General features: G+C 39.8%; 2 protein-coding genes across 8 annotated transcripts in view; one reads left to right on the forward strand and one right to left on the reverse strand.

Annotated features, from left to right (window-relative positions):
* Window positions 1-18047, forward strand: part of cblb (Cbl proto-oncogene B, E3 ubiquitin protein ligase) — an 83944-nt gene extending 65897 nt beyond the window's left edge. For 3 of the 4 annotated variants that reach the window (XM_026941728.3, XM_026941729.3, XM_034312476.2), the window contains exons 10-19: window positions 1243-1443; window positions 2964-3149; window positions 4029-4373; window positions 6860-6954; window positions 10211-10351; window positions 11962-12023; window positions 12245-12352; window positions 12941-13096; window positions 14261-14374; window positions 15429-18047. In XM_026941728.3, the coding sequence (XP_026797529.1) occupies window positions 1243-1443; window positions 2964-3149; window positions 4029-4373; window positions 6860-6954; window positions 10211-10351; window positions 11962-12023; window positions 12245-12352; window positions 12941-13096; window positions 14261-14374; window positions 15429-15682 (1662 nt within the window). In that variant the 3' untranslated portion in view covers window positions 15683-18047. The remainder of the gene's footprint in view (window positions 1-1242; window positions 1444-2963; window positions 3150-4028; window positions 4374-6859; window positions 6955-10210; window positions 10352-11961; window positions 12024-12244; window positions 12353-12940; window positions 13097-14260; window positions 14375-15428) is intronic. The other variant, XM_053241371.1, reaches the window with a different exon arrangement.
* Window positions 18048-19064: 1017 nt separating this feature from the next.
* The window catches only part of alcama (activated leukocyte cell adhesion molecule a), a 64112-nt gene continuing 57955 nt past the window's right edge, over window positions 19065-25221 (reverse strand). Inside the window, exons 13-16 of one of the 4 annotated variants that reach the window (XM_026941756.3) lie at window positions 23842-23871; window positions 23461-23563; window positions 21763-21883; window positions 19065-21445 (exon numbers count right to left, since the gene is read on the reverse strand). In XM_026941756.3, coding sequence (XP_026797557.3) covers window positions 21793-21883; window positions 23461-23563; window positions 23842-23871 — 224 coding nt within the window. In that variant the 3' untranslated portion in view covers window positions 19065-21445; window positions 21763-21792. Of the gene's footprint in view, window positions 21446-21762; window positions 21884-23460; window positions 23564-23841; window positions 23872-23895; window positions 24160-25221 lie in introns of those variants that run through there. The other 3 variants (XM_026941755.3, XM_026941757.3, XM_053241372.1) reach the window with 3 other exon arrangements.

Genomic DNA, 25221 nt, shown 5'->3' on the forward strand with positions numbered 1-25221 from the left:
TGTTCATTGCTGTTGCTTTACCATTAATTTTCAGGGACATTTATGTTTACTGCTGTTTTTCTGGTGATTTGATTTGATTTTTGTTTAACTGTAAAACAACTTCAACAGACACTCTCAGCACATTTATTTTATGAACCTAATCAAACTATTCAAATATTAAACACTTAAATTTAAATGTATAAAACACTTCATTTAAATGTATACAATACAATAATTTTCTGACAGTGTATTGGAGCAAGAGCTTTTTATTCCTGGACCTACTACTGTCAGAATACAACAGATTCAATTTGAGATTATTTGTTAGTTTATTATGTTTTTCAATTTTGAGGTTTGGATTAAACCCATTTAAGTCAAGTGATTAGGTTAATAACAATAACTCAATCATAACTTTAAATAAATAAAATTTGCCAAAGAAAAAAAAATCACAGACTCCCAGCCGGGGCTCCGTGAACCCCACTTTAAGAACCCCTGTCTTAAGGCATTTCCCCCTCTCGTTCTGAACAGCTTTAATAGCACTTGATGATAGAGAGCTCTTATTCTCTCTTCCCGCAATTCTAATTAGTATTAGCTTTCAGCCGGTGCTTTGATGTGTCGCGCAAGTCCCCGTCCAGATGGCCTCCATAATCATCTTTTGTTCTTGTAAATATTGACACTCTTTGATTTGGCAAGTTTAAATAGAGGAAATGAAAGATGAATGTTCTGTTTTTCCTGCCATGTGCAATCTGTCACCAGGCATGGAAGCCCTTGAGATTATGTATTCCTTTTTGTGAGTGTCCACTCCATCCTGCAAGGGGTTATTTCAAAGAGTAGTAAGGTACTGAATCAGTTTGCTGAATCAGTGTGGTTTAATATAAGAAAAGGAGTACTGAGGTGCAGGAGCTTGTAGATCAGGGCTGAACAAGAGCATGTGTTCTGCAGCTGGTCATGATTGCTGCTCTTCTCGCCTCCGATTCAGCAAGCAAAGCACTTCCTCATGTAGTTGGACTGTTTCCACAGCAGGACCCTGTTTACAGCTTCAGACAAATAAGCAAGCTTGAGCTGCTGGGACAGGCTTCACCAGAGGAGCTTGAGTTCGTGTGTGATTGTGTCCATGCATCAGTGCATGCCTGTGTCTGTTTCTGCTAAAAGAGTTGCAGGCTATTTAAGACACTTTGATTTGTATTGGAATTGTATGTATGAGTGTGTGTGTGTGTGTGTGTGTTGTTCTTCAGAGTTAATTTGTAACATTCCTCCCTCCTGCAGGAGTCAGATGGTCAGGGCTGTCCCTTCTGTCGCTGTGAGATCAAGGGCACAGAGCCAATTATCGTGGACCCGTTTGACCCCAGGAACGAAGGCGCCAAGTGCTTCTTTCTGGAGCAGTTTAACTCGCCCATGCTAGACCTAGACGACGACGATGATCGAGATGATTCGTTGGTGATGAACGGCCTGACCAACATCAGGAAGGTAAATGTGTAAAAGTCTCAAGGGCTGACCTTGGTGCCAATAAGTCATTCTTTAAGTCACACTATAGTCTGATTTTCCAAACACAGACTCTTTAAGGAATAAAACACAACGGGGCATGCTGTTACATAAAATGATCAACTAGAGAGTTTTTTTTTATTATTTTTTGTTTTATTCCATTTATAACATATTACAATTTGTAACATTTAATAATGAACTTTACATGCTATAGTAATAACAGTTTATTGTTACAATTAATGTTGTGTGAGTGTCTGCGAGGCAAGTTAATTCCTGTTATCTTATCTTACTTACATTACAGAAGCTAGAAACAGTCTTTCCCTTACCAGCCTCTCTTTTGTTTTTTCTTAAAGCTAATAAGACAAAAAAAAAAAAACAGTTTGTCATGTTACTGAGCAACTAGAAAGCACAAAGGCCTGTATACTGAAGTGATGACGCTGGTGACTCATTCCACAAAAAAAAATCAGCAATTAGAAAGAGAAGCCAGAAAGCACAATGTGGACACTGCAGACTTCTTCCTTAAATGTTAAATAAACATCTCCAAGTTTATTAGCCTTAGATTATGTAGCTCGTCTGTCCATAAAAGTCCCTGTGTATGAGCTGTTAATGACGAAATAACGATTAGAATGAGCACATTAATACAAACCTGTGTTTTGCCTTGCTGTCAGAACTACTGCCAGAGCCATGCTGTTACAGAAAATGAATCAAAACCTTCTGACCAATCATATTCGAGAATTCAGCAGTGCTGATGTATATAGTGTGTCTAGTGATGGACTTACAGCAATAGTACAGAATGCAAGACTTGCAGAGTTTCTCAGTGTAGAAACAGCCAGGTATCTCTTTATTATCCCATCTTTCATATCTCTTACTACGTTTTTTTAACATGTCTAGGATTGAAATCCTTTTGTACTAGCACTGGCAGCAGGCAGCGTCTTTATCCACTGTGCTCATTACAGATCCGGTCCTTCTTCTCCATGCTCCACTTCAGACAAATCTTTCACTCAGCCTTGGTGAGCCATTCTGAACCGGATCTATGCTCTACACTCGACAGCTTTCAAAGAGGACATACTGTTTTTCACTGGTGTAAATGTCAGGCACTTGTAAAGGAGAAAGAAATCTGCCTTGACTTCCTTGCAGACATGCGGAGCCCTGCTTGGCATTATTGAGTCAATTCCTTTTTCTGTTAACAGGTTATAGGGCATGTTGAACTGAAATATACTAGATGACAATTTTATTGAGTCTCTCTCGTGGTTATGGACAGGATACTGTAAAATTGCCATTTCATAATTATTCTAAAATTGATGATGAATTCTTCTGTGTACTTTTTTGTTGTGCTTTGGCTGCTATAATCATGGGGTTTACGTTATGGGGTCAGTAAAGTATTTTTCTCTTTTTGTTTCTCTTTCTCTTTTTGTTTCTCTTTCTCTTTTTGTTTCTCTTTCTCTTGGTCCTTTTTCTCTTTTTCTTGCTCTTTTTGTTTCACTTTCTCTTGTTTACCCCTGCAGTGTACAGAGCTCCAGAACTCCCCCATTATGTCTCCCAGCTCTTCTCCCGTAAGCCAGCGCAGGAAACCTGTAGCGGATCATGCAGGTGTTCAGCATCTGGGTCTGCCTCCAGTACCACCCCGCCTTGACCTCATCCAGAAGGGTGTGATCCGCTCGCCTGCGGCCAGCCCCACTGGCTCACCAAAGGTGTGTTTGTGTGTGGTGTGTTTTCAAGTTTTGTGGATTCAAGTTGCACACTGTATGGTTTCTATATTTGGGGACATTATGGGGAGATTTCTTAGTGGGATTTAAAATGGGTTTTTATTTTTCTGATTGATCTTATTTTGATTATTTTGGCCAATTTTTTAACTTTCAGCAATGCAGCTCTAATATTTATTATACAATACCCAATACCTCATCTTTGTCTTTTATTTTTTATGTTATTAGCAGTATGAACATATCTATATTAGAAATAGAAACACAAAACCAATCCACACACGTGAACATTCTCCAGATGGCAGGGGTGTGTGTACACCCCTCCGTACACACTCACACCTCCTGTGTGTGTGTGCACAGGTGGGAGTATATAAAAGATAGAGGGAAGGTGACCAAGACTAAAACCATGTTTTTGTTTTATATTCCCCCAAAACAGTCATTTTACCTTTAATTTCACCTTGATTACACCCGATTACAAACTATGCATACCTTTATTTTCATCATTATTAGAGAAATTGGACAAAACTGGTTAGGTTTTGTGTTGGATGGTCATTTTTAGCATTGTTGTACTGTTAAACATAAAACATGTCACCTGGAGGGCAACACAGTGATGCGTCAACTAGTGTTAGTGCAAAAACATGCCAATATGCTAAATTGCATTCACATTATTTCCCCTAGGTGTGAATGAGTGTGTGAATGTGAGTGCATAGTGCTCTGTGATGGACTGGTGTCCAGTCCAGGGTTTATTCCTGCCCCATGCCCAGTGACCCTAACCAGGATAAAGTGGTTACATAGAAGATGAACATATGAACGAATGTCATTATATTACAACATGAGTTTTAATATAGTTCTACTATCCTGTTCCTCCAGGGCTCACCAGGTGCGTCCAGGAAACAGGACAAGCCGCTACCGGCTCCTCCACCTCCTCAGAGAGACCCTCCTCCTCCACCTCCTCCTGAACGCCCTCCTCCCATCCCCCCTGAGAGCAGAGCCGCCTGGCTGGCAGTGCCTACCTCCTCTTCAGGGCTTCCCCGGGACTTGTCACTGCCCTCAGAGGCCTGGAGCCCAAAAGATACCAGTCACCTAGCGGAGGGCAGAGCAGGAGTGGAGCGCTCTCCCAAACTTGCCCACGTTGCTCCTGCTCACCTCAATGGAAGACCCCTGAGCTGCAGTGCCATCGGCTATAGACCAGATACACACATGGACTGTAGTAAGGTGAGACACACATAGAGAGAACAGCTGGGCGTAGGTGTGTGTCAGTAATTGCTTATTATACAACAGGTAGATACTGTTCTTGTAGACAGCCACATCATAAGTACCCCTGTGTTAAACTTGGGAAGAGTCAGCCTAGGTAGCCTGCAATACAGGACAGTCATCGAGACTGATTTATGTTCCAGTGTTATAGGATAATGATCAACAAAATGATGGTCTGATTCCACCTTGAAATTGATTATTTTCCCAAAACTTCATGTCCTGAATTGTTTTGTTCCTCCTATACAACAGCAATTTGCTAACTATTACAATTTTTATTTTTGGAAGAATGACATGTCACATTTTTTTATCCATTCAGTTACAATTAATATTACTCGATTTACACAAAACATGTTAATTAATAATATAAAATTAATATTACTCGATTTACACAAAACATGTTAATTCCTGTTGCTGTTTTTTGCAAACCATTTACATGGTGAAATTTTGACCTTTTCTGCTATTAATAGTTCTGGAAACTCCAAACACTCCTGAGCTAAAATACATTTCTCTTTTATATGTGTCTCATGTTCTAGTATTTTAAAGTCTGCTTATCCCAAAAAGTGAAAAGTAAGAAAATTTAATTTAAAGATTCCATTCCGACTGTGGCGCAGGAGCATCAAGGACATTTTGACAGCTAGTATTTGATTACAAACTGAATTCATTAGGCTTATGTCCATTTTTGCGATGGCAGTAGTTAAATCACACATAGCTTGGACGATTTAAACTGGCTCCTTATCCATCATGATCTTTGCAAGCAGATAGACATGGTAAGGTTAAAAAACATAAATAAAAGCATTTCCACATTTGGTTTTATGAAATACTGTATATTGATTGTTTCTTAATGTTGTTGTGTCAAAGTATGTTATAGGCAGAAAGCCTTCAGATTTTTATTGTTGCCCTTTTTGGCTGTTTGCCCGAATTCAGGGACAGCAGCATATAATTGATTTTTCCAGACCACCACGCACATATTGACTTATTGGTAAATGTGTTGCGTATTATATCATAATATAATTCTGTTCCATAAGGTAATGCAGTATTTACTGCAAACATTGTAAGCCTTGACAAATGATTAGTTTGTTATTGTGATGTGAAAGTTTACTATCAACGCTTGCATAGTTGGGACTGTACATGCACTGGAGTGTGTAGAAATCTGACAAAAAACACCTCCTTTAGATAAGCACTGCAGAACTGCAGATCTTAAGTGATTCAAAAGCAAACAGGTCAGGGCCATGTTGTACCTTTTGGTTGGTAGTTCTCTTGCACTAATATTTCAAGCAGACAATAGTCAGGATTGCCTAAATCTGTTCCTAAGCAACAGGCGAAATATTCACTTCAGCAGGCTGTTTGGGCCATGTGTGGTGTGTAGAAGTACAGAGCTTGGCACTGGAGGAAGAGGATGTCTACATGGTTAAAAACAAAACTTATCACACTCCCCATATTTCACTCTATTTCTCTCACAGAAGTATCAAAACCATCAGGGTGCAGTTGTTGGATGACAAATTTAGCTTTGGTGTGCCAGCATGTGCTATGTTCTGCGGGCTCATAAGTTAACTAGACTGAAACGCACACACACACATACATACACGGAGCTCAGTGGGATTTGGGGATTATGTATTAAATAGAGGCTCTAGTGGAGGAAGTGTGTGTGGGTGAGGGGGCGGAAGAGAGAGAAAGGCAGAGATGGCCACATGTTCTCTCTTTGAGTGGTGTCTTCTTCCTGCCAGGGTGACATTTGAAGGCAGAACTTCATTGGGACTCTCATTAAATATCACCACAGGACCACAATCATGTGATTTCAGCATGGCGGAAGATGCGTGTGTGTGTGTGTGTGTGTGTGTCAGAGAGAAAAAGAACAAGAGAGTCAGCATGCAGTGGGGTGACAAAATGTAATGCCTACATCAAACTTTTATACTTTACAAAGTGTAAAAGTATATTTATACTTTAAAAGGGATGCTAATTTTAGTATAAATCCTGTTTTCAGATGATGTGTCGTGTCCCCCTGTGGGCTGGAGCTACAGAAATGTAGGCTACATGAAATAGAGCATTGCTCACTACTCACTCCCTCACTCACTCCCTCACTCACTCCCTCACTCACTCCCTCACTCACACTGGCCTGTAGGGGGTGCTGTGGCACTGCAGCTTTCTCACAGGACTGTGTGTGTGTTCAAGTTCAACTGGAGTTTATTGTCATTTCAGCCATATACAAGTACATAGTGAAATGAAACAACGTTTCTCCAGGACCAAGGTGCTACATAAGACGACACAGAACTACAAGGGACTACATAATTTATACATAATTTATACATAAAGTGCACAAGTGCAAACATGTGCAGACAGCACGAGACAGCACAAGACAGTACAATGTGTGTGAGACCATATTGGCTGGGAATCTCTCTGTGTGTTTCTGTGAAAGCTGTGTGTCTGACTTTGGCCTTGTCTCTCTGTAGCTCACCAATGGCCTTCTAACCTCTGAGAGGTATGATGTTCCGCCTCAACGCCATTCCCCTCCTCCACCCTCCCTCACCAGCAACAACAACCAGAGGTGAGTATAAAACACACACACATGCACACAGTCACTGACTTTTTCCACAGATAGCTGTAAAACCTAATCTCATACCATATTGCGTTTCTCAGTTCTTAGACAACAAAAGTTTAGTTCAGTTTAGTTCCAGATATTTGAAAGGTGAGGGAGCAGAAAGCAACAATGCACCCACCATAACTACCCAGCCTTGTAAGCACCTCCATCCTCCTCCCCCCAGCACACTGCCAGGTTTACAGCTAGATAGTAGTGATATGTTGATGTGTTTTTGCATTAAATTACGATTAAGATAGATTAGATAGAAGATAGATAAGATAGATAAAATTAAAACAGTAAACTCTTTGGTGGATGAATTTTTTACCCAACTTTGCTCTTAAATTGGTGGACCCTTTAAAAAAAAAGAAAAAAAAAGAAAAAAGGACACTGGCCTTCCACCGGCAGTGGAACCATGTTAGTGGAAAAGAGGTTACATACACCAGACACATGTTCACACACGTTCTCACTGCAGTGCTCTTTAATTAATTTCCACCGTTATTACCTCTTCTTTATTGTGGTTTCATGTGAGCATCACCTCCTCATTGTGTTTTTCATCCTCTGTGAAGCAGTTGTTTTCTTTTTGGAGTGTGTAGAGATGCCTCCTTGCAAATCAGACATGTGCATCGATGTGTGCTGCCATGTTTAGACCTAATGTGTGAGTGTGTCGAGTCTGGTCGGCTCTCCATCAGTGCCAGTCGTGCCATTGTTTGGACACGTGCTACAATTATGCAAAAACAACAGGCCCTTGTTGGTGTGCATTGCACACACACTTGTGTACACATGCAATCAAGTACAAAAGGCTTAAAAAGGGCTTTCAGTGTATAGATGTAGTTGTAACTGTGGTCACTCAAGCTTTCTGAACTGTTAAAATAGCAATGATATTTAGGTGGCATTATATGTGTGAAGTGGTAGTGATATGAAAATAAAGTGATTTTTTGGCTTTGGTAACCATGTATTGCATGCAGGTGTGTGTGTGTGTGTGTGTGTGTGAGAGAGAGAGGTGTATGTGTTTAATATCATAGCAGTGGATGGCTACGGTGTGTGATTGTGAATAGAGTACAGGATGGCAGTGAGTTTCTGAAAACGGTGAAGCTGGGGTGTGTGTGTGTGTGTATGTGTGTGTGTTTGCCTGTGTGTGCTTTGTTCAGTAGCTAGAGGCTAAAGTGCAGCTGTGCACACTGATCTGCTGGCTCAGGGCATAGTAGATTCTTTGTAATGAGCAGCTCACATACTCAGGACTGTTGATGTAATTTTCCACCTTAGGGAAAAACACACACACACACAGTGACTGTTTTAACAGTGCTCTGGCTCAATGATGCTGAAGAGGTGGAAAATATAATTCCATAAACGCCTTAGTGTTGCTGTGAAATGAACCGTGCCCACTCTGTTCTGATTCACAGCTGAAGTGTGTAACAGTCTCACTATTACCGTCATGTTTACTTTGCCCTCTAGTGGTCATGGAAGTAAAAGCAATGTGTGTGTGTGTGTGTGTGTGTGTGTGTGTGTGTGTGTGTGTGTGTGTGTGTGTGTGGGTGTGGGTGTGTGTGTGTGTGCGTGCACGTGCTCAGTTCTTGTGTGCCTCAGCCAGGAAACTGTAACCTTCCTCTTATTTGATTTTCTGACAGAAGTTCCGAAGTGCAGATCTCCCTATGTGTGTGTGTGTGTGTGTGTGTGTGTGTGTGTGTGTGTGTGTCTGTCTGGCTGTTCATCTCTGATTGTTGTGTGATTTTTGTCTAGGTGACTATGTGCTAAACCTCTGAGGCTTGGGTAAATGTTTAATCCTCAGTGTGGTAGTGGAGCTCCAGCTGAGTTGGTGGAAAAGCTGTGTGGGTGTGTGTTTGGGTGTGAGAGAGAGAGAGAGAGAGAGAGAGAGAGAGAGATTGAAACACCAGGGGATGATTGAGAGTCCACAGTTTAATGCTTTGCTAAGACCTTTTTTGTCACTGGTGAATGATGGTGCTCAAACATCACAGACACTGTGATTTATCATCACATTTCTTTCTGTGCCAATTGTACCGTATTTCTGTGTTTTATGTGATGGTTTTAATTACTGGAAAGATTTAGTATTTTACTACATTCGCATATTCACTTTGTTCTGATACAGACACGGAAGGTGAATGTTGCATCATGTATTTAATCAAACACAATCACAAGGAGGCAAATATCATCATTCTCTCATGAACTGAGCATCATGTTCTGATTTGTTTTCATTTATCTACCCACAGTAATGTTCCCTTGTTATTTGGCCTGATTTCTTAGGCATAATAATCATCCATATTTAACTTTCAGTTCTCATCCAAGAATACCAAAAGCTTGCGGATTTACTGTATGTGCTCGCTACGAAGGCTGTAACATTCTTTCATTTATTAATCTTCAGTAACCGCTGTATCCTGGGAACACTGCTGTGAGCAGGGAATACACTCTGGATGGGACACCAGTCCATCCCACCTACATTCACACATTCATTCAAACCTAGTAGCAATTTAGCATAGCCGGACCACATACTTGCATGATTTTTTTGGGAGGTGAGAGGAACTGGAGAGGTGAATACAGGGAGAACATGTGAAACTCCACACAGACAGTAACCCGAGCTCAGGATCGAAGGCTGTAACATAATAAAACCTATGTAGTGCACTATATGCTTAATAGAATGTGTTTTGAGATGCAGCTAAAGACAAAGTGACTCCACTAAGTACCTACTTACAAGTAATATCATTTTAAGGACACATACTTTGATCATTTTTGTATATTTAATTAGATAAGTGATGCACTGCAACAATTTGGCCTAAAGGAAACGTGTTAAGGAAATGTCTTTTAATTTGGCAACTGAAAGTAAAACAGTATATCTTAAATATTCTTAAATGTTCTTTTGCCCTTGAAAACATAAATATTGTGAAAATTTAAGTGGAATTTGAACAGTAATGTAGGTTTCAAGTACTTTCAGGTAAATGAAATGTGTTTCACACTGAGCACTAACACAACACATTTAGATCAATGTGTGTGTGAGAGAGAAAGCAGCGTAATTAAGCGCCGACTCTGTGTTTGCTGCTAATGAGGTTCTATGAGGAGCTTATGGTAAGCTGTTCAAGCCCGAAAGCACTGTGCTGTGTACTGACATTTCTAGAAACTAACGATGAGTAGTGATAATGCTAGTGGTTTTATGGTATTGTGTTTGGTAATGCGTGTGTGCATGTGTGTGTTTGTGTGCACGCTTGCATGGCAGGTTTTCGAACCCATTCAGCAGCATGTGCTTGGAGAGATCTCGGATAACAGACAAGGCAGAGGATGAGTATCAGATCCCCTCCTCTCACCCTGTGTGCATCACACAGCCTCCTGTGTGCATCTCTGTCCGCATCCCTAACAGGTACACACACACACACACACACACACACACACTTCCTCCTACACACTAAAACAACAATGTGCTACACCTATTTAAAGCAAAGCACAATGCACACAGCAGTCAATGCCTAAATGCCTCAGTAATGAGCTCACAGCTCGCTTCTGACACCCAATCTAGATATAATCCTCCTGTTGTGTTCGCTACTTAAAAATAGATGTTGTGTCCCAGGCCATTTCTTTTGGTTTTATGGAAATACAATTCAGTTTTAAAGCCACTGTTGGGCATGCTACTTGGACAAGCTACTCTACAAGAATAATCAAGTAATAAAATATGATTTTGTTATATTTTGATATTTGGTTACTCACTTAATGCTGACTGTGATCCAAATTACAACACACAGCTCAATACTACTTAGACTATAACAAACACATTGAGCGACATGTTGCCGAACATGTTCCCTGCTGTTGTCAACCAAATTTGGGACTTTTTTAACTGATACCTTTTGCAAAGCAGAAAGGTTGAGAAATATTAGAGAATTTGGGGTTTAAATTAAAAAAAAATGGGAAAGTGGGGGTGAATTTAAAGGTTACAGCTGCCTTTCAGAGAAATATCGCTAGCTTGACTACATCTACGTGGTGTTGCTCAACTGTAATGACACTACATTAAAATAATAAACACCAGGGGCTACCTAGTGAACAACTTGTTCCCCTTTTTTGCTAAAACAGTTATAAAAAAAATTGACAGTTCCTAATGCTAATGACTGACTGCTGATTACCTGCCACCACATCCTCCATAACCAGCAGTTTCACTGCATTTAACGTGTGTGTGTGTGTGTGTTTGTGTGCACACGCCTGTGTGTCTGTGGTTTTGACAAAAGCAAAAAAAAAGTGGTTGGGGCATTTGTTTGGTGTACAATTGACTACTATTAAAGATGAGGAAAGGAGTTCATGTATTCATTTTATAGAATCCAGAAACAAGCAATAACCAGTGCAGGGTATCTTTGGAGGAGATTCATTAGCAGGCAGTAATTTTTTAGTGAAATTTGCACAAACCAAATGACAAAAAAAAGTAATTTAATAAAAACAATTTGATGGATTAAAAATATAGATAAGAAAATGAAATTACACAGCATCTATCAACTCCTTCACTATTCATTTGATAAAAAACAGTTTTGTTTGGAAAATGTAGTTGAAGTAATAGCTGCTCTACTTGTATTCAGAGTACTCTACAACACTTCATACATCATATACATCAATTATTAACATTATAAACAATATTTATAGATGCAGATTGTGCATAAGGTTCTCCAGGTGGCATGTATGTGTGTGTTCGTGCACGTGAGTGTAAATATATGATGAAGATAATGTGAGGGATCTAAAATGAGCTGTTTGTCTCAAAGCCATTACATTACAAAATTACACTTTAAACATTTCATTCCACCTTTTTTTTTTTTTTAAACTCTCAGGTCATAATCTTTTTAATCTAAACATAGTTTTTAAAATGATTTCTATTGTTAGTAGAGAGTCAAGCACAGAAACATTTGTTTTGGACAATGATTTTCAGTGTGGCTCCATGTAAATGAAAAGAAACATGGTGGTTAAAACAAACACACCCTGTCCTTTGTTCTGTAGGGCTTCAGAGAACTCATCAGATCTGAGCTCAGAAGGGAAGAAGCTGAAAACTCCAGAGCAAGGTAAACATTTGCTTTATATCTGCTGAACTTAAGTGAGCTTTTAGCTGTCATAGCCAGAGTGTGTGTGTGTGTGTGCGCGTGTGAGTGTGTGCACACTGTGAGGCTGAAAAATAAAAGCAGGTAATGGTTGCGTGTTAAAAACAGCAGTTGCTGTGTGTGAGCTCAGTGTGTCATTAGTGTATGGAGCAGTAGCTGAGTATAACTTATGTTATCTCTCTCAGGTGGGTTTGACTCGGGTGTGTCTGTTTCCGGTGTGGTTCCTGCCACACAATGTCCAGTCCACAACAACCGGACTCCAGCAGACTATGACATCCTTCTGCCCCCACAAGGTAACCAATGACATGGCTCCTCTCGCAGAAGTGCATGCTGATTGGCTGCTTTTCTCGGTGTATTAGCATGATTCTATGTACTGTGGTCTTTGATTCTCAGCAGGTCTATATGATGATAAGGTTAATAATAGTGTTCATTTTTACTGAAGAGATTCTTGCAGTAGTAGAATATTACTAGGATAAAATCTGTGGCATCAGGTGCGACTCTGTGTCTGGTGCCTTCATTAATATTTTGTTAGCTAATTTGCTGATCAAAGGCGAATAGTAGTTCATCCACCTGTCTCCATTCCTCATGAAATTTTGAAATCAGGTTCCAATTGCTTATTAATGATTGAGATAAATTGCACTGAATATTTGAACACATGATAGACAGAAAAAACACTGACCTCTTCATCACCATAAAAAATATTTGACTTATTTAGGATCTGATGAATGTAATCTTAAATTCTACCATGACCTTCGCTGTGTATTTCATCTTTGGTCAGTTATGTGCTGAAATAGTGTTAGTTGAACTTTAGTGTCACCATCTAGTGGTGAAATTGCAGAGATGCAGCTGATTAACTCGTTCCTTTCTCTTGTCCTTTCCAGCCTTGCCAGCAGAAGATCCATTTAACACTGCGCCTCCATCACAGCCTCCTCCTCCACCCCCTGTTAGACACAGCTTCCCAGAAGCCTCCTCCTCCTCGTCTCCATCCTGCCCCAGAGCTGCTCGGCCCTCATCCGGACACTTCATTCTCAGCTCAGGTAACTTCACTCTACAACATACCACAACGTTTTGGCAACAAAATACTATTATAAAAGTTGTTTTTCTACTGGTCACCAGTTCAGTACCAGTTGTATGGTTTTGCTTACCTGCTGAAGTTTGACACCAGCAGGAACTGATACTGAGGGCAGGGCTAATAACATATGTTGTAGCTGATTGTTACTTATACAATGTTAAAACAAGACACACACACACACACAAACAAAAAGAACTGTCTAGTTTGTTGGTGCTGTTTTATTTCACAACCTGCACAAACATTTAAGTTTTAAATGGTGATGACATTTAAGCATTCATTCCTATTACCTTTCTGAAGTTTATTATTTTCCTATAACAACACCCAAAGTGTTTTATTCTCCTCAAAAACATGTACATTTCATATTGTGAAATGTCTAGAAAATAAGTTTGTCCCTAGCAGCTACAAACAGCCTCTTACCAGCCTCTCTTTTTTCTTTTTCTAGAAGTTAATGAAGTTAATAAGACAGATATATAGAGCTTGTCATGTTACAAACAAAACCAGAGTGCAAAGTTCTCTGTACTGAAGAAAAAATTCAGAAAATCTAAAGTTACAGCTTTGCCTCTGACTGTCACTAAGCGCTGAGAGATCCCTTTCAAAAATAAAGTCCAAAAGTTCTCGCTATAGAAACGTATCATTGAGGACATAAATCTAAACATTGCACCTGGCGCTGTTGTCAGAGCTGCAGTTACAGAAAATGACTCAACAGCTTCTGACCAATCAGAATCGAGCATTCAGCAGCACTGTAGTATGATGAGGTAATAAAGTCCTTATTACACTAATTGTTTTGCATTATTTTTATTAAAAATTGTTTTTCATCACATCGTGCCTTTTCAGTCTTGTTAGCATTGATTAAATTTATAAGACCTTTTGTAAGAGAGCTGTTCATCAGTAATTTTGTGGCAGACAATATAAGCTGGTTACAACAAATTTGTGGATAATGAACTAGAATCGCAAATTCCATTCGCATCCATTTGGGCAGATTCTTGTTTTAAATGCGTGATGTTTAGCACTGCAGTGACTTCCAAGAACAAGAGCTTCACGGTGGAACATAATCGACTTTAATTGTACTATAGTGGTTATATCACGATGGTGCTTTAAATGTGTCACATTTTGTGTGTTTAAAATTTAGATGCTTTCCTGGACGTTCTGAGCAGTTCAGCCCCTCTACCGCCTGTTCGGAGACAGACAGGGGAAAGTACATTCAGAAACTCGCAAGAGTACGACCAGCTGCCTCCTACATCACGTATGACAATAAATCAATGATATAATATTAATGTTGTATAGTCTTAGGGCGTTTTCACACTCAGAGTACTTGAGTTCAAGCCCTGATTGATTCTGGGATTTTTGGGAAAGGCATTATCATAGCAGGTTTGTTTTCACCCAGACAGTTTTTTCCTGAATTGCAAATTGATTGGGCAAATTTATAACTAACTTCTGCTGAAAAGTGGGAAGTATGAGGTTCTTCATTTTTAACAGTATTATATTATGTAATGTAAAAAGTATAGTACGTGGGACAGTTGCGTGCAGCAGGTAGCCTTGCTGTCTCACAGCTCCAGGGTCTCCAGGGTCCCCAGGGAGTTTCACATGGATTTCCCCTGGGTTCTCCAGTTTCCTCCTACCTCTCAAGCACATGACAGTAGGTGAATTGACTATGATGAATTGCCCCTAGATGTGAATGTGTGTGCCTGATGCACTGCAATGTACCGGCGTCTCATCCAGTGTTCTCAGGATAGGCTGTAAGTTCCCCAGATATCTGAAGACTTTTAATGGAAGTCGTGCACTTATATACACAAATTGAAACAGTATCAAATAAGAAATTGGAAATAGTTTCATGGCAAGTTCAGCCAACTGACTTTGTCTTTTTCAGCCAAAAGACTTGGTTCCACAAAAAAAGTGTGAAAACGCTCTTATGTTATATATACCACGGATGTCTACTAATACCTCAAAAGATGTTATCTCCACTCATGGGAGGTGCTTCATCAGTTCAAGTCCTGAGTGGTGAAACATCTTCAGAATGGATGCAGGTCTATTTGCCAACTTACTAACTTCATGGACATATATGATGTATACAATACCGCTGAAGTGCTGTCAGAGGTCTTGTAATGTCCCTGTACTATATTGTGTTAGGATGTCAGTTCAGCCATTAGTGAGAGATAAGTGCAGTCTTTCTGAATTATTAACCATGACTCGGCATTGCTCTTAGTGCGTCTGTGAGTTTAAGATAAATCTGAGCTGATTGGCCTCATTCAATCTTTATGACCTGTTTAATGGAGCATAGCTTCATTTCTGTCCACCAGTGGCCGGAGATTGTCTGCAGGCACCCGCGAGACCGCCTAAGCCCTTTCCTCGCAAGACCCCTCCAGAGATCCTGCATCGGAGACCCCCTGAGTACTCGCATGAGAACGTGGATGCCAAAATCGCCAAGCTGATGGGCGAGGGCTACTCGTTCGACGATGTCAAGAGGGCGCTGATGATTGCTCAGAATAAAGTGGACGTAGCACGCAACATTTTGCGTGAGTTTGCCCTGGTGGCGCCAAGACTGAACCTGTAGCCAAATGCCCTCCGTCCTCCGTCTGACTCAACACGGGCGCCAGACGGGCAGCATGCAGGGTGACACCCCTACTGACCTGGCTCAGATTACAGGCATCCGGCAGAGTCTGGGACTTGGAGAGAGAGTGAGAGAGAGAGACATGGGCATGATGCCCAGCCGGGCTCGGGGAGGAAAGTAAAGGGGTCAAAACATGGAACCTGTGAAAAAGCCTTGTGTTTACAGTGCTGTGCCGCGTGGTGGCTTTATGCTGCTGCTGCTCTCTGCTCAGTGCCACTCTGTTTTGCTCTGTTTAGTAGAGGAGCTGCAAATCTGTTCATACAGCTCATATTTTGCTGCAGACTGCTGCATATCCAAGTAGGACTGGAATCGACTGAATTAAAATTGAAATTAAATTGAACTCTGTCCTGACTGTTGATGTTGCCAGTTTGTTGCAGGCTGCTGTTGCCTCTCCTGCCAGCTGTGCTGTTGCTGCTGCAAGCCTTAGTCTAACACACATAAACACACACACACACACACACACCTTTTGTAGTTTTACAGTTCTGTCCAAGTCATCTTTTGTTTTCATGGTGATCGGTTGAATCTTAAATTACACCCCATAGGGTGTGTGTGTGTGCTTTGCTTTTATGGCTGCTCCCTCCCTCTGAGTGAAGAACTGTGAGAAAGACAAACTCTACTAGTGAGAACAGTAGAGTGCATCCTTTTACAGTGACACATTATCTCCCATTTTGCAATTTAATGAAGTCCATTTCATTCCACTAGAGAGAGAGAGAGAGAGAGACAAAGAGAGGTAGAGATGACTGCAGTGGATTGTAGCTGATGCATTACAACCTTTTTTTTTTTATTATTTACGATCAACTCAAATCAAGTCCTGCCTAAAGCTCTGCATACATTGTGTGGTTTATAATGATTTATGATCATTTTAAAAATTCAACATACTTGCGTAACATGGAATATCGATTTACTGCCTGCTTTGCCGGAGGAAGTGCCTCCAAGCCTCCATCCTTTTGCAGAATATTTCTTTTTATACATTGGCAACTCCTATGGGATGAGGAGTCACTGACATTGTTGCCCACAGCAGATTAAATTTTTCTTGTAGCTTGACTCAGCAGTACATCTCTACCTATGTCACTTCTCTCTCAAACAAATAAGAAGTTCTTACAGGCCACCACTGCAGCATTTAGCATAAAACACTGGGGTAAATCTGCTTTCTTTTGCCTCCGACAGTAGCAAGAACAAGCTGCTAAAAATGAACCTGATTGTAAAGGATTGCCAAAACATTGCCATGCCCATGCAGAGCTGCATTTCCTAAAATATAGCACGATTAGTTATGCCTTAAAGGTGCCCTAGTTATTGGAGTGCCATGCAGGGTACATTTGCAGCAAGTCCTTATCAAGGCTTGAATTTCATTAACATACTGTACATCTGCACATGCTTTCTCTTTCGCTTTAATGTGCCACATTTTTCTCTGTAGCTGCCAAACAGAAGGCCTCTGAATGTATTTGGTCCTGTTGAGCTTCATTTCCAGAGGAATTGCATTTGTATAAATGAGTGCAGTCTCATAGCCATGCATCCTGTGTGTAAAGCCCTGAGGTCATTACCAGGACTAGTCAGCTATCAGCAGCCACTTTTCTGAGCTGCTCGCTTTCTTTAAAAATAAAGATTATCATTAAAATTGCATTTCCTTCATGGTTGAACAGTTACATTGTGAAGGCTATCAGGTTGCAGCCGTCGGCTCTAGTCGTCTGGCACTGAGAGGAAACATTTCCTCTGGTTTTGACTTTCCAGACATTTGAAAACATCCTGATGTTATCATTTCAAATGAAGGATGTATGTGTTGTTTTCTTGTAAAGCTTATAGTAGTCAGAGTTGAGTTATGAGGAGAGATGAGTTAGCAGCGACTAACGTAACACTCCATCTAACAATTCAAACTATTGATCGAGACCTTTTAAATGTTAAACCAGATGAGAGCAGTTATTTGTGGTCCCTAATCAGATCAGATTTGCGTCACACACTTTTTCACTTAAAGCTTTGTTTTTTGCACTGGTCTCTCTTCGCCCTGCTTCAGCTGTCAAGTCCTCACCAGAGCACACCCCTCTTTCCAACCCACACAAACAAAGTGGCCTTTGATAGGATTGCAGAGGGCGGGACAGTTTCTGTTTTCTTTTTTCTTTCTTTTTTTTTTATGATGACTTTTTTAATGATTTTTTTTCTCAGTGAATAATCCTTTGTGGATCATGTAATGTGTGCAATTTATTTATACTTTGTTAAAAAAAAAATCCTGAGATTATTTTCATTGTTCTGTAATGATGTTATCTTGCGATCTGTTCTTGTGAAAATGTTTTATAAAAGCCAGTATTAACATTAATGTTGTGTGTTTTGGTGTGTAATGATGAGAGTCTCATACAGAGTTGAAAGAAGAAAGTAAGAAAAGAGTCTGGTAAATGAGGACTCAGACAAAAATATAGAGAAGTGACCAAATTTTGATTTAAGCACAGTAAATGCTTTATATATAATTCATAGTCACTGAAACAAAGCAGACTTTGGCAGTTTATGACCGAACGTCTATTATTCACTTAAAGCAAACTCATTTTAGTTAACAGGCCACGTTACCAAAAAAATTTAGTAGACCAATAATGCATTAATATGTGCTCATTTATCAGCATCTACATGAAGGCTTGCTGTCAAACCTATAAATTTGTGATGACATTGTTACAGCATCAAAGATTTCATTAGCACATTTTGTAGCTGGGTTTATGGCTATGAGTTTATTGCTCTAGTTTGCTCCTTGTGGAATAACAGAGACTAGCCCATTTTTTTCATATCTATCACATCTTATGTCCCCTTTGCTATGGCATGTATCTATCCAACAACTTGCCGAAAGTCTGACATTCACTGTGTGAGAAAAGCACATTTATCTAGTCAGGTTTTAGTCATTTTTAGCCAAACGGCTCCATCATATTTTGCTGATTAGTGTATGGCAGATCTCCCAATTATGTTAACAGATGACCAGTCTTCTGCAATGTCCACAATCCAGTTTATAATCTTTAACTTGACCTGGGTTGACTTTTTCTCCAAAATGAAATGGCACTTATTGCTTTTGTAGCTGAGGATCATAAGGATATGAGAAAGAAAGGGTGCCAGTGATATTGAGCGTTAACTGAAAGTATTAATTTTAACATTTTATTTGGAGACATCTGAGGACCAGAGATATATATCCCCGTTTGCAAATAACACTTGGGATGACATTTTCTGGTGCTTGTGTGTGGGTGCGTGTAGTAAATCCCGGATTGGACTTTCCGGATAACGGATATCAGTTTCACAGTTATTGATAATTAAATCTATAGGAAAGTGGTTGATGGAAAAAAAACCCCAAAACACTACCTTCAAAATGTACACTTTATTTTCAACAAAAGTACAAAACCAAAAGTTGGTATTTACAAACACTTTTATGGCCTTCTTCTCATTTACCCTCTTTGGTTTCACTGCTGCCCTGATGATTTGAAATAAACATATGCATGAGAAAATTTCCTAAATACATCCAGTGAGACAAAACTAAACTAAATCTTAACATGTATCTAAACATCTCACATTCTGCAGTGGTATATTCTGAACATAAATAAGTGTAAGTGGATGAGGAGGCGGGGATTTGTAGCTAACTAATGCCCAGGCATAAGTGCAGCTAACCTCATACACAACATAAATAGCCAAACATGATCTAAGACACAAAGACTGGACATATTTACAACCTCTTCAGACCACAGTTAACGGAACAAAGCCTCAGACTATCACAGGCTAAAAACTACAGTGTGGGACTCTAAATCAGTCATATTATAGACTAAAATAAAACCAAAAGAATAAAATAACTAAAGAATAAAATAAAAACAGCATACAGAGCACTCAAGTGCTGACATGAATAAAAGCGCACTATACCTTATATAGTGCCTTGCGAAAGTATTCAACCCCCTTGGTGTTTTTCCTGTTTTGTTGCTTTACAAGTTGGAATTAAAATGGATTTTTATTTGGATTTAATGTAACGGACCTAACAAAATAGTCCAAATTGTTGAAGTGGAATGAAAAAAAGTTTTGAAAAGCATATGTATTCACTCGCTTTGCTATGAAAACCCTAAATAAGATCTGGTCCAACCAATTAACTTCAGAAGTTACATAATTAGTTGTTTAAGGTGCACCTGTGTCTGTTCAAAGGGCCACATGATCTGTCACTCGATGTCAGTATAAATACACCTCCAACACTACTATGCAAGGTAATGCAAATCCAACAAACAGGATTCCCACAGTGAAGCATGGCGGTGGTAGCATCATGCTGTGCGGAAGCTTTTCATCAGCAGAGACTGAAAAACTGGTCAGGATTGAAGGAAAGATGGATGGGGTAATTCTTGAGGAAAACCTGTTTCAGTCAGCCAGAGATTTGAGACTGGGACAGAGGGGCACCCTAAACATACTGCTAAAGCTACACTGGAGTGGTTTAAAGGGAAACATTTAAATGTCTTGGAATGGTCTAGTCAAAGCCTAGACCTCAATCCAATTGACAATCTGTGGCATGACTTGAAGATTGCTGTAACCCAACACAAGCCATCTAACCTGAAGGAGCTGGAGCAAAACAGGAAATAGGAAACCCACCAAGGGGGGATACTTTTGCAAGGCACTGTAGACAACCTACATAAGCTGAAAGTAATCAATGCAGAAGACCCTTCTCTCTGGCACAAAGAAACTAAACTTCATTTCTTTATTTCCGGAAATAAATAGTCAAATAAAATAGACATTAAGGCTGTGTGCAAGGCTGCAAAATATGGTATGAGTGTCATACAAATTCTGGCTGGATTTTATGCTACTCTGCTGCTTTAGCTGGATAGACACCAAAATATGAGTTACGACTTTGGACTTAGTGTCTATCTCTCATAATCACCCTGTTTAGTGTATTTTAGCCAGTAGTCTGGGCTTGGGATGGCCTTCTATAGGATTTTCAATAACATACTGTAAGGCCAATGAAGGGTCCATTAGGACGCGCCCTGTTTTTAACAATACTTATCAAATTTATAACTGAAACCCACAGAGTCAGAACTCTACTACTAATATTCCTATTACTACCAATATACAATGTGTCCTAAACCATTCAGAGGAAATCAACTTCGCTTCGGTATCAATGGGAATCAAGATATCAGGTAACAACAACCTAAACTGGTACTGATCAAGGAGGAAAACAGCACAATAAATTGAAACAGAGAACGAGAGTGTAACAGCAGTGAAGTCTTCATCTCTCAATAATCCAGCAGGATTCCTTAATCCTGCATTACTTAAACCTGAATTATATAGCAATCTCAGCATTGACCAAAGAGAATGTGCTCACCAGTGACATATTTACAAAGGCCTGAAAAGTGTACAGTAATTTTCTACTAAAAAGAGGGGGGAAAAGAGGGATAGCTGAACCCATCACACCAGCAATGCGCATGAAAAAAAAAAGAGCATTCACAAAGAACACAAGGAAATTAAATAAAACAGAACTAAAAAGACACAGTTTTCAGTGCAGACTAAATTTTTACAACACGTGTTTTTAATTCTTGCATGGTGCTGGGGTTTTGCTTGGAGGAACTGTTTGTCTGGGTTAGGCGGCGCTCTAGAAATATTCCAGGCGATTCTGCGATGTGCACGTATGCAGCCTGACAGCCTGTCAGGAGTCTCAGATCAGATGATGGATATGTTGTTGTGTTGTACAGCACATTCAGTGTGACAAGGCCTCTCTTCTGCCTCAGAGAGAAAGAGAAAAAGAAAGAATTTCAATACACAGCCTCCATCTGTCTTTTACTAAAAATCATTAATGCTCAATAAAATTTTAAATAGTCGTGATTGCACGTCTCCATCATGTTGGCAATCATTAAAAGCTCGGCGACTTCTACACGTGTCTTGATTATTATATGATGCCCCTCTAGTCAGGCTTTTATGATCATGCAGTGCTTTATATAATCCTTTCAATTATTTCCATTATATTTTCATTAGATTTTAGGAGCCATATCCACAAAACCACAAAAAGCATTCAGAGCATTAGATACAGATGAGAAGCTGACCGTCTCTGTGTCTCGGTCCTGTGTGTCTCTCTAAGGCTCTTGTCTATGATTGTTCTCCTCCAGCTTCTTGCTCTCCTCCGAGGTGCCCGTCTCCTTCTCATTAGTCTTCCAGCTGCCTTGTCTGAGAAATACATCACTCTGTTATTCTTCTTTGGCTGATTTTAATCCTATTGGCTTTACCTTCTACAGTGATACATACAACACTGAGGTGCCTGTTTACATACTGCATCAGTATACCTAATAAACTGATCACTCAGTAGTAATATTAGACTAATCACAGCAGAGGGGGCATCATGCAATAAGATATTCCAACATTGCCTGAAAGTTAGATTTTTCATTAATTTAAATTGTCATGGAACAGCAATAGAGCTGCAGCTGTTGTGGAATAAACAGCATTTGATTAAACTGAATATGACTGCTTAATTTCATCTATATGGAGCTACTGCTTAGGCTAAAAGGCTGATTTACCCCTTGCATATGATTCGTATTTGTCAATGTGGTCTTTTGCAATTTCCGTTTTTGGGCAAGAAATGAATCTGAACTTCATTCATCTTCAAATGGAAAATGACAAAGAAATTAGTTTTTACTGGTCATTACACAATGCTTTGAGTGGCTAATCGAGCTGCTGCGATGTCCCAAATGCTTTTTGACCCATGCACTCTTGAGGACTTGTGGACTACTGTGGAAGCTGAGTGTAGACACTGACATCTTATAGGAGGAGTGCAGGGTTTAGGGTACCGTATATGACAGGGTTAGTGTGTAAACTACTGTGATACATGTGGCTGCTTGCAGTTATTTCTCAGATAACATGCATATCAATCTTTATTCTAATATTCCACAAGACCCTCTGTGAGCAGTGTTTGTGTCTATATATGACTCAGTACGGGCGTCAGTCAGAATATAATAGAATCCACTGATTTCAAGACACACACTTGATTTAATCCTGACATTGGGTGTAAATATAGAAAACAGTCACACTACCCGAGTCAGAGATGATTTCTGATTACTACCTTTCAGTTAAAATGTGTCTTAAGCATCATGTATGCACTTCGCCTCACTGCTGCATCAAACGCACGCATGAATCTCCCAGCTTTATTGAAAATCTCCCGGATTTATCGAGTTTGATTTGTTCACCCTATGACCCCACATACTAAATGCTACAAGTCAGTGCTTCACTAAAAAATACTAAGTAGGGAAAAGCTAGCACCCTGGTTTAATGATTTCACTCTGAAAGTGAGAGCATAAATGGCATCAAACTAAACTGGCAGTCTTCCAAATTACATGGTAGGAGAACCTTCTAAACTATAGAAAGTTTCTTAGTGCTGCTAAATCAGTTTATCTTTCCACCCTAATAGAAGACAACAAAAATAATCCTAGATAGATGATCCTAGATCTTTATTAGCACACTAGCAAAGTTAACTAGGAAGAAGACAGCCACTGAAGCATATTGAGCTCATACTGAACATCCTTTCAACACACTGTTTGCCTTTACACATGTATACTGTAATGATCTATAATTGCATTATCAGTGTCACCCAGAAGGACATCCCTTCTGAGTCTGGTTCCTGTCAAGTTTTCTTTCTCATGTCATCTCAGGGATCTAAATCTACATCCTGATTTCCATAAAACTGCTTTGTGACAGTGTCTATTGTTAAAAGCACTAATATGTATAAAATTGAAATGAACTGAATTGAATACCTGCTCCTCATGTACAGCCAGTAGATAATGCCCACTAGTGCGGCTGCCACGATGAGACCCACTACCACGCCTACAATCACCTTGGCCTTGTCATCCTCATCATCTGTGGAGACGAACAGCAGCACGAGAAACCAGTCAATGACAGAAGATTTATACTGTTGCAACAAGATGACTGAATAACATTTTTAATGAAGAGTTAACAGATGAAAGGATAACAATGAAAAGAAAAAAAAAATTGTTTGGATGCCGGGATGCTTGACACCCCATCCAGATCAACTGGGCTCCAGCACACTCATAGACAAAGAGAGGGGGCTTTTCAGGACACTTCATCTAAGAAAATCTATTCTACTGAAAGACCAACAGAACAAATCAATCTCTTACCTTTTCTGGATTCTTTGTTCTCTTGAAATACTGAAATCAGATATGAAATCAAATTAACTTTAAAGGCAACAGTAAACCAAAGAGGTTCTGATTGAGCCCACCACCAAACTGTGGTTTTAGAAAACAAGCAAAACCATTAAAAAATTATAATTCATAATTAAATGTCACATCTTAATATGTAATTTCTTAATTTCAGCTTTTAGTAATGAGGAGGCTACTAGCATGCTGTGATGGCTTGAGAGGCAAAAGATCAGAAAACCAGATCAGAAGGAAGAGTCAAGCACCCTGGCCCCGGCAAACAGATCCAGAAAACCAGAGCTGAGAAAGATTGTGTGAGGGGAAACAGAGAGAAAACAGAAGAATGAGAAAAAAACTCATGCTGTATATGATAACTACATGTTAGAGAAAGACAGAAGTTGTCAGCACAAATACACACACAAACACACACACACACACTTTTACCTTTTCTCTATACTTCCCATCATCCACACTCTATAGTGTGATCATACATTTATGAAAACCTGATCTCTTTCATGTACCCACATGAGTTTGGCTAGTGCATGTGTCAAACCCGCAGGCCAAATACAGCTCATTGCCTCGTTTCATTTAGCCAGCGCAAACATGCAAAAAATAATGCTGAAACTGCCTGTAGTACACTACCACTCAACAGTACACTCAACCACTACCACTCAACAGTTTTCCCACAGTCTAGAATTCACACCAGACCCATAGCATAGTGACTGCCCTCAATGCATAAATGAAATCATGCAGATTCAGGTCAAGAGCTTCAGTTAATGTTCAAATCAAACATCCCAATTTGGAAAAAAAAGTCATCTTAGTCTCTCTGATCATGGCATGGTTGTCGATGCCAGACAGGCTGGTCTGAGTCGTTCAGATACTGCTGATCTCCTGGGATTTTCCTACACAACAGTCTCTAGAGTTTACATAGAATTGTGTGAAAAAACAAAAACATTCACTAAGCACGAGTTCTTTGGGCGGAAACACCTTGTTGAGGAGAGGTTCGAGCTGACGGGAAGGCTATGGTAACCTTGAATAACCACTCTTTACACCCGTGCTGAGCAGAAAAGCATCTCAGAATGCACAATGTTGAGGTGGACTGGCAACAACAGCAGAAGACCATGTAGTGTTCCACTTCTGTCAGCCAAGAACAGGAATCTGAGACTACAGTGGACACAGGCTCACTAAACTTTTCCAATTTAAGAAAAGTTATCAACTTCACCTAATACAGCTGAACAGTGCATACAGGTGAATACAGTTAAATAGCTTCTTTTAGCCCTTCTTTTTCCTAGAATCGCCCTATTCTACTTTCATATCCTAGGTTATTGGTATTAAAATGAATAGATAATTTATTGGAAAATG

The sequence above is a fragment of the Pangasianodon hypophthalmus genome, chromosome 17 (genome assembly GCF_027358585.1).
Source record: "Pangasianodon hypophthalmus isolate fPanHyp1 chromosome 17, fPanHyp1.pri, whole genome shotgun sequence".
Classification (NCBI taxonomy): domain Eukaryota; kingdom Metazoa; phylum Chordata; class Actinopteri; order Siluriformes; family Pangasiidae; genus Pangasianodon; species Pangasianodon hypophthalmus.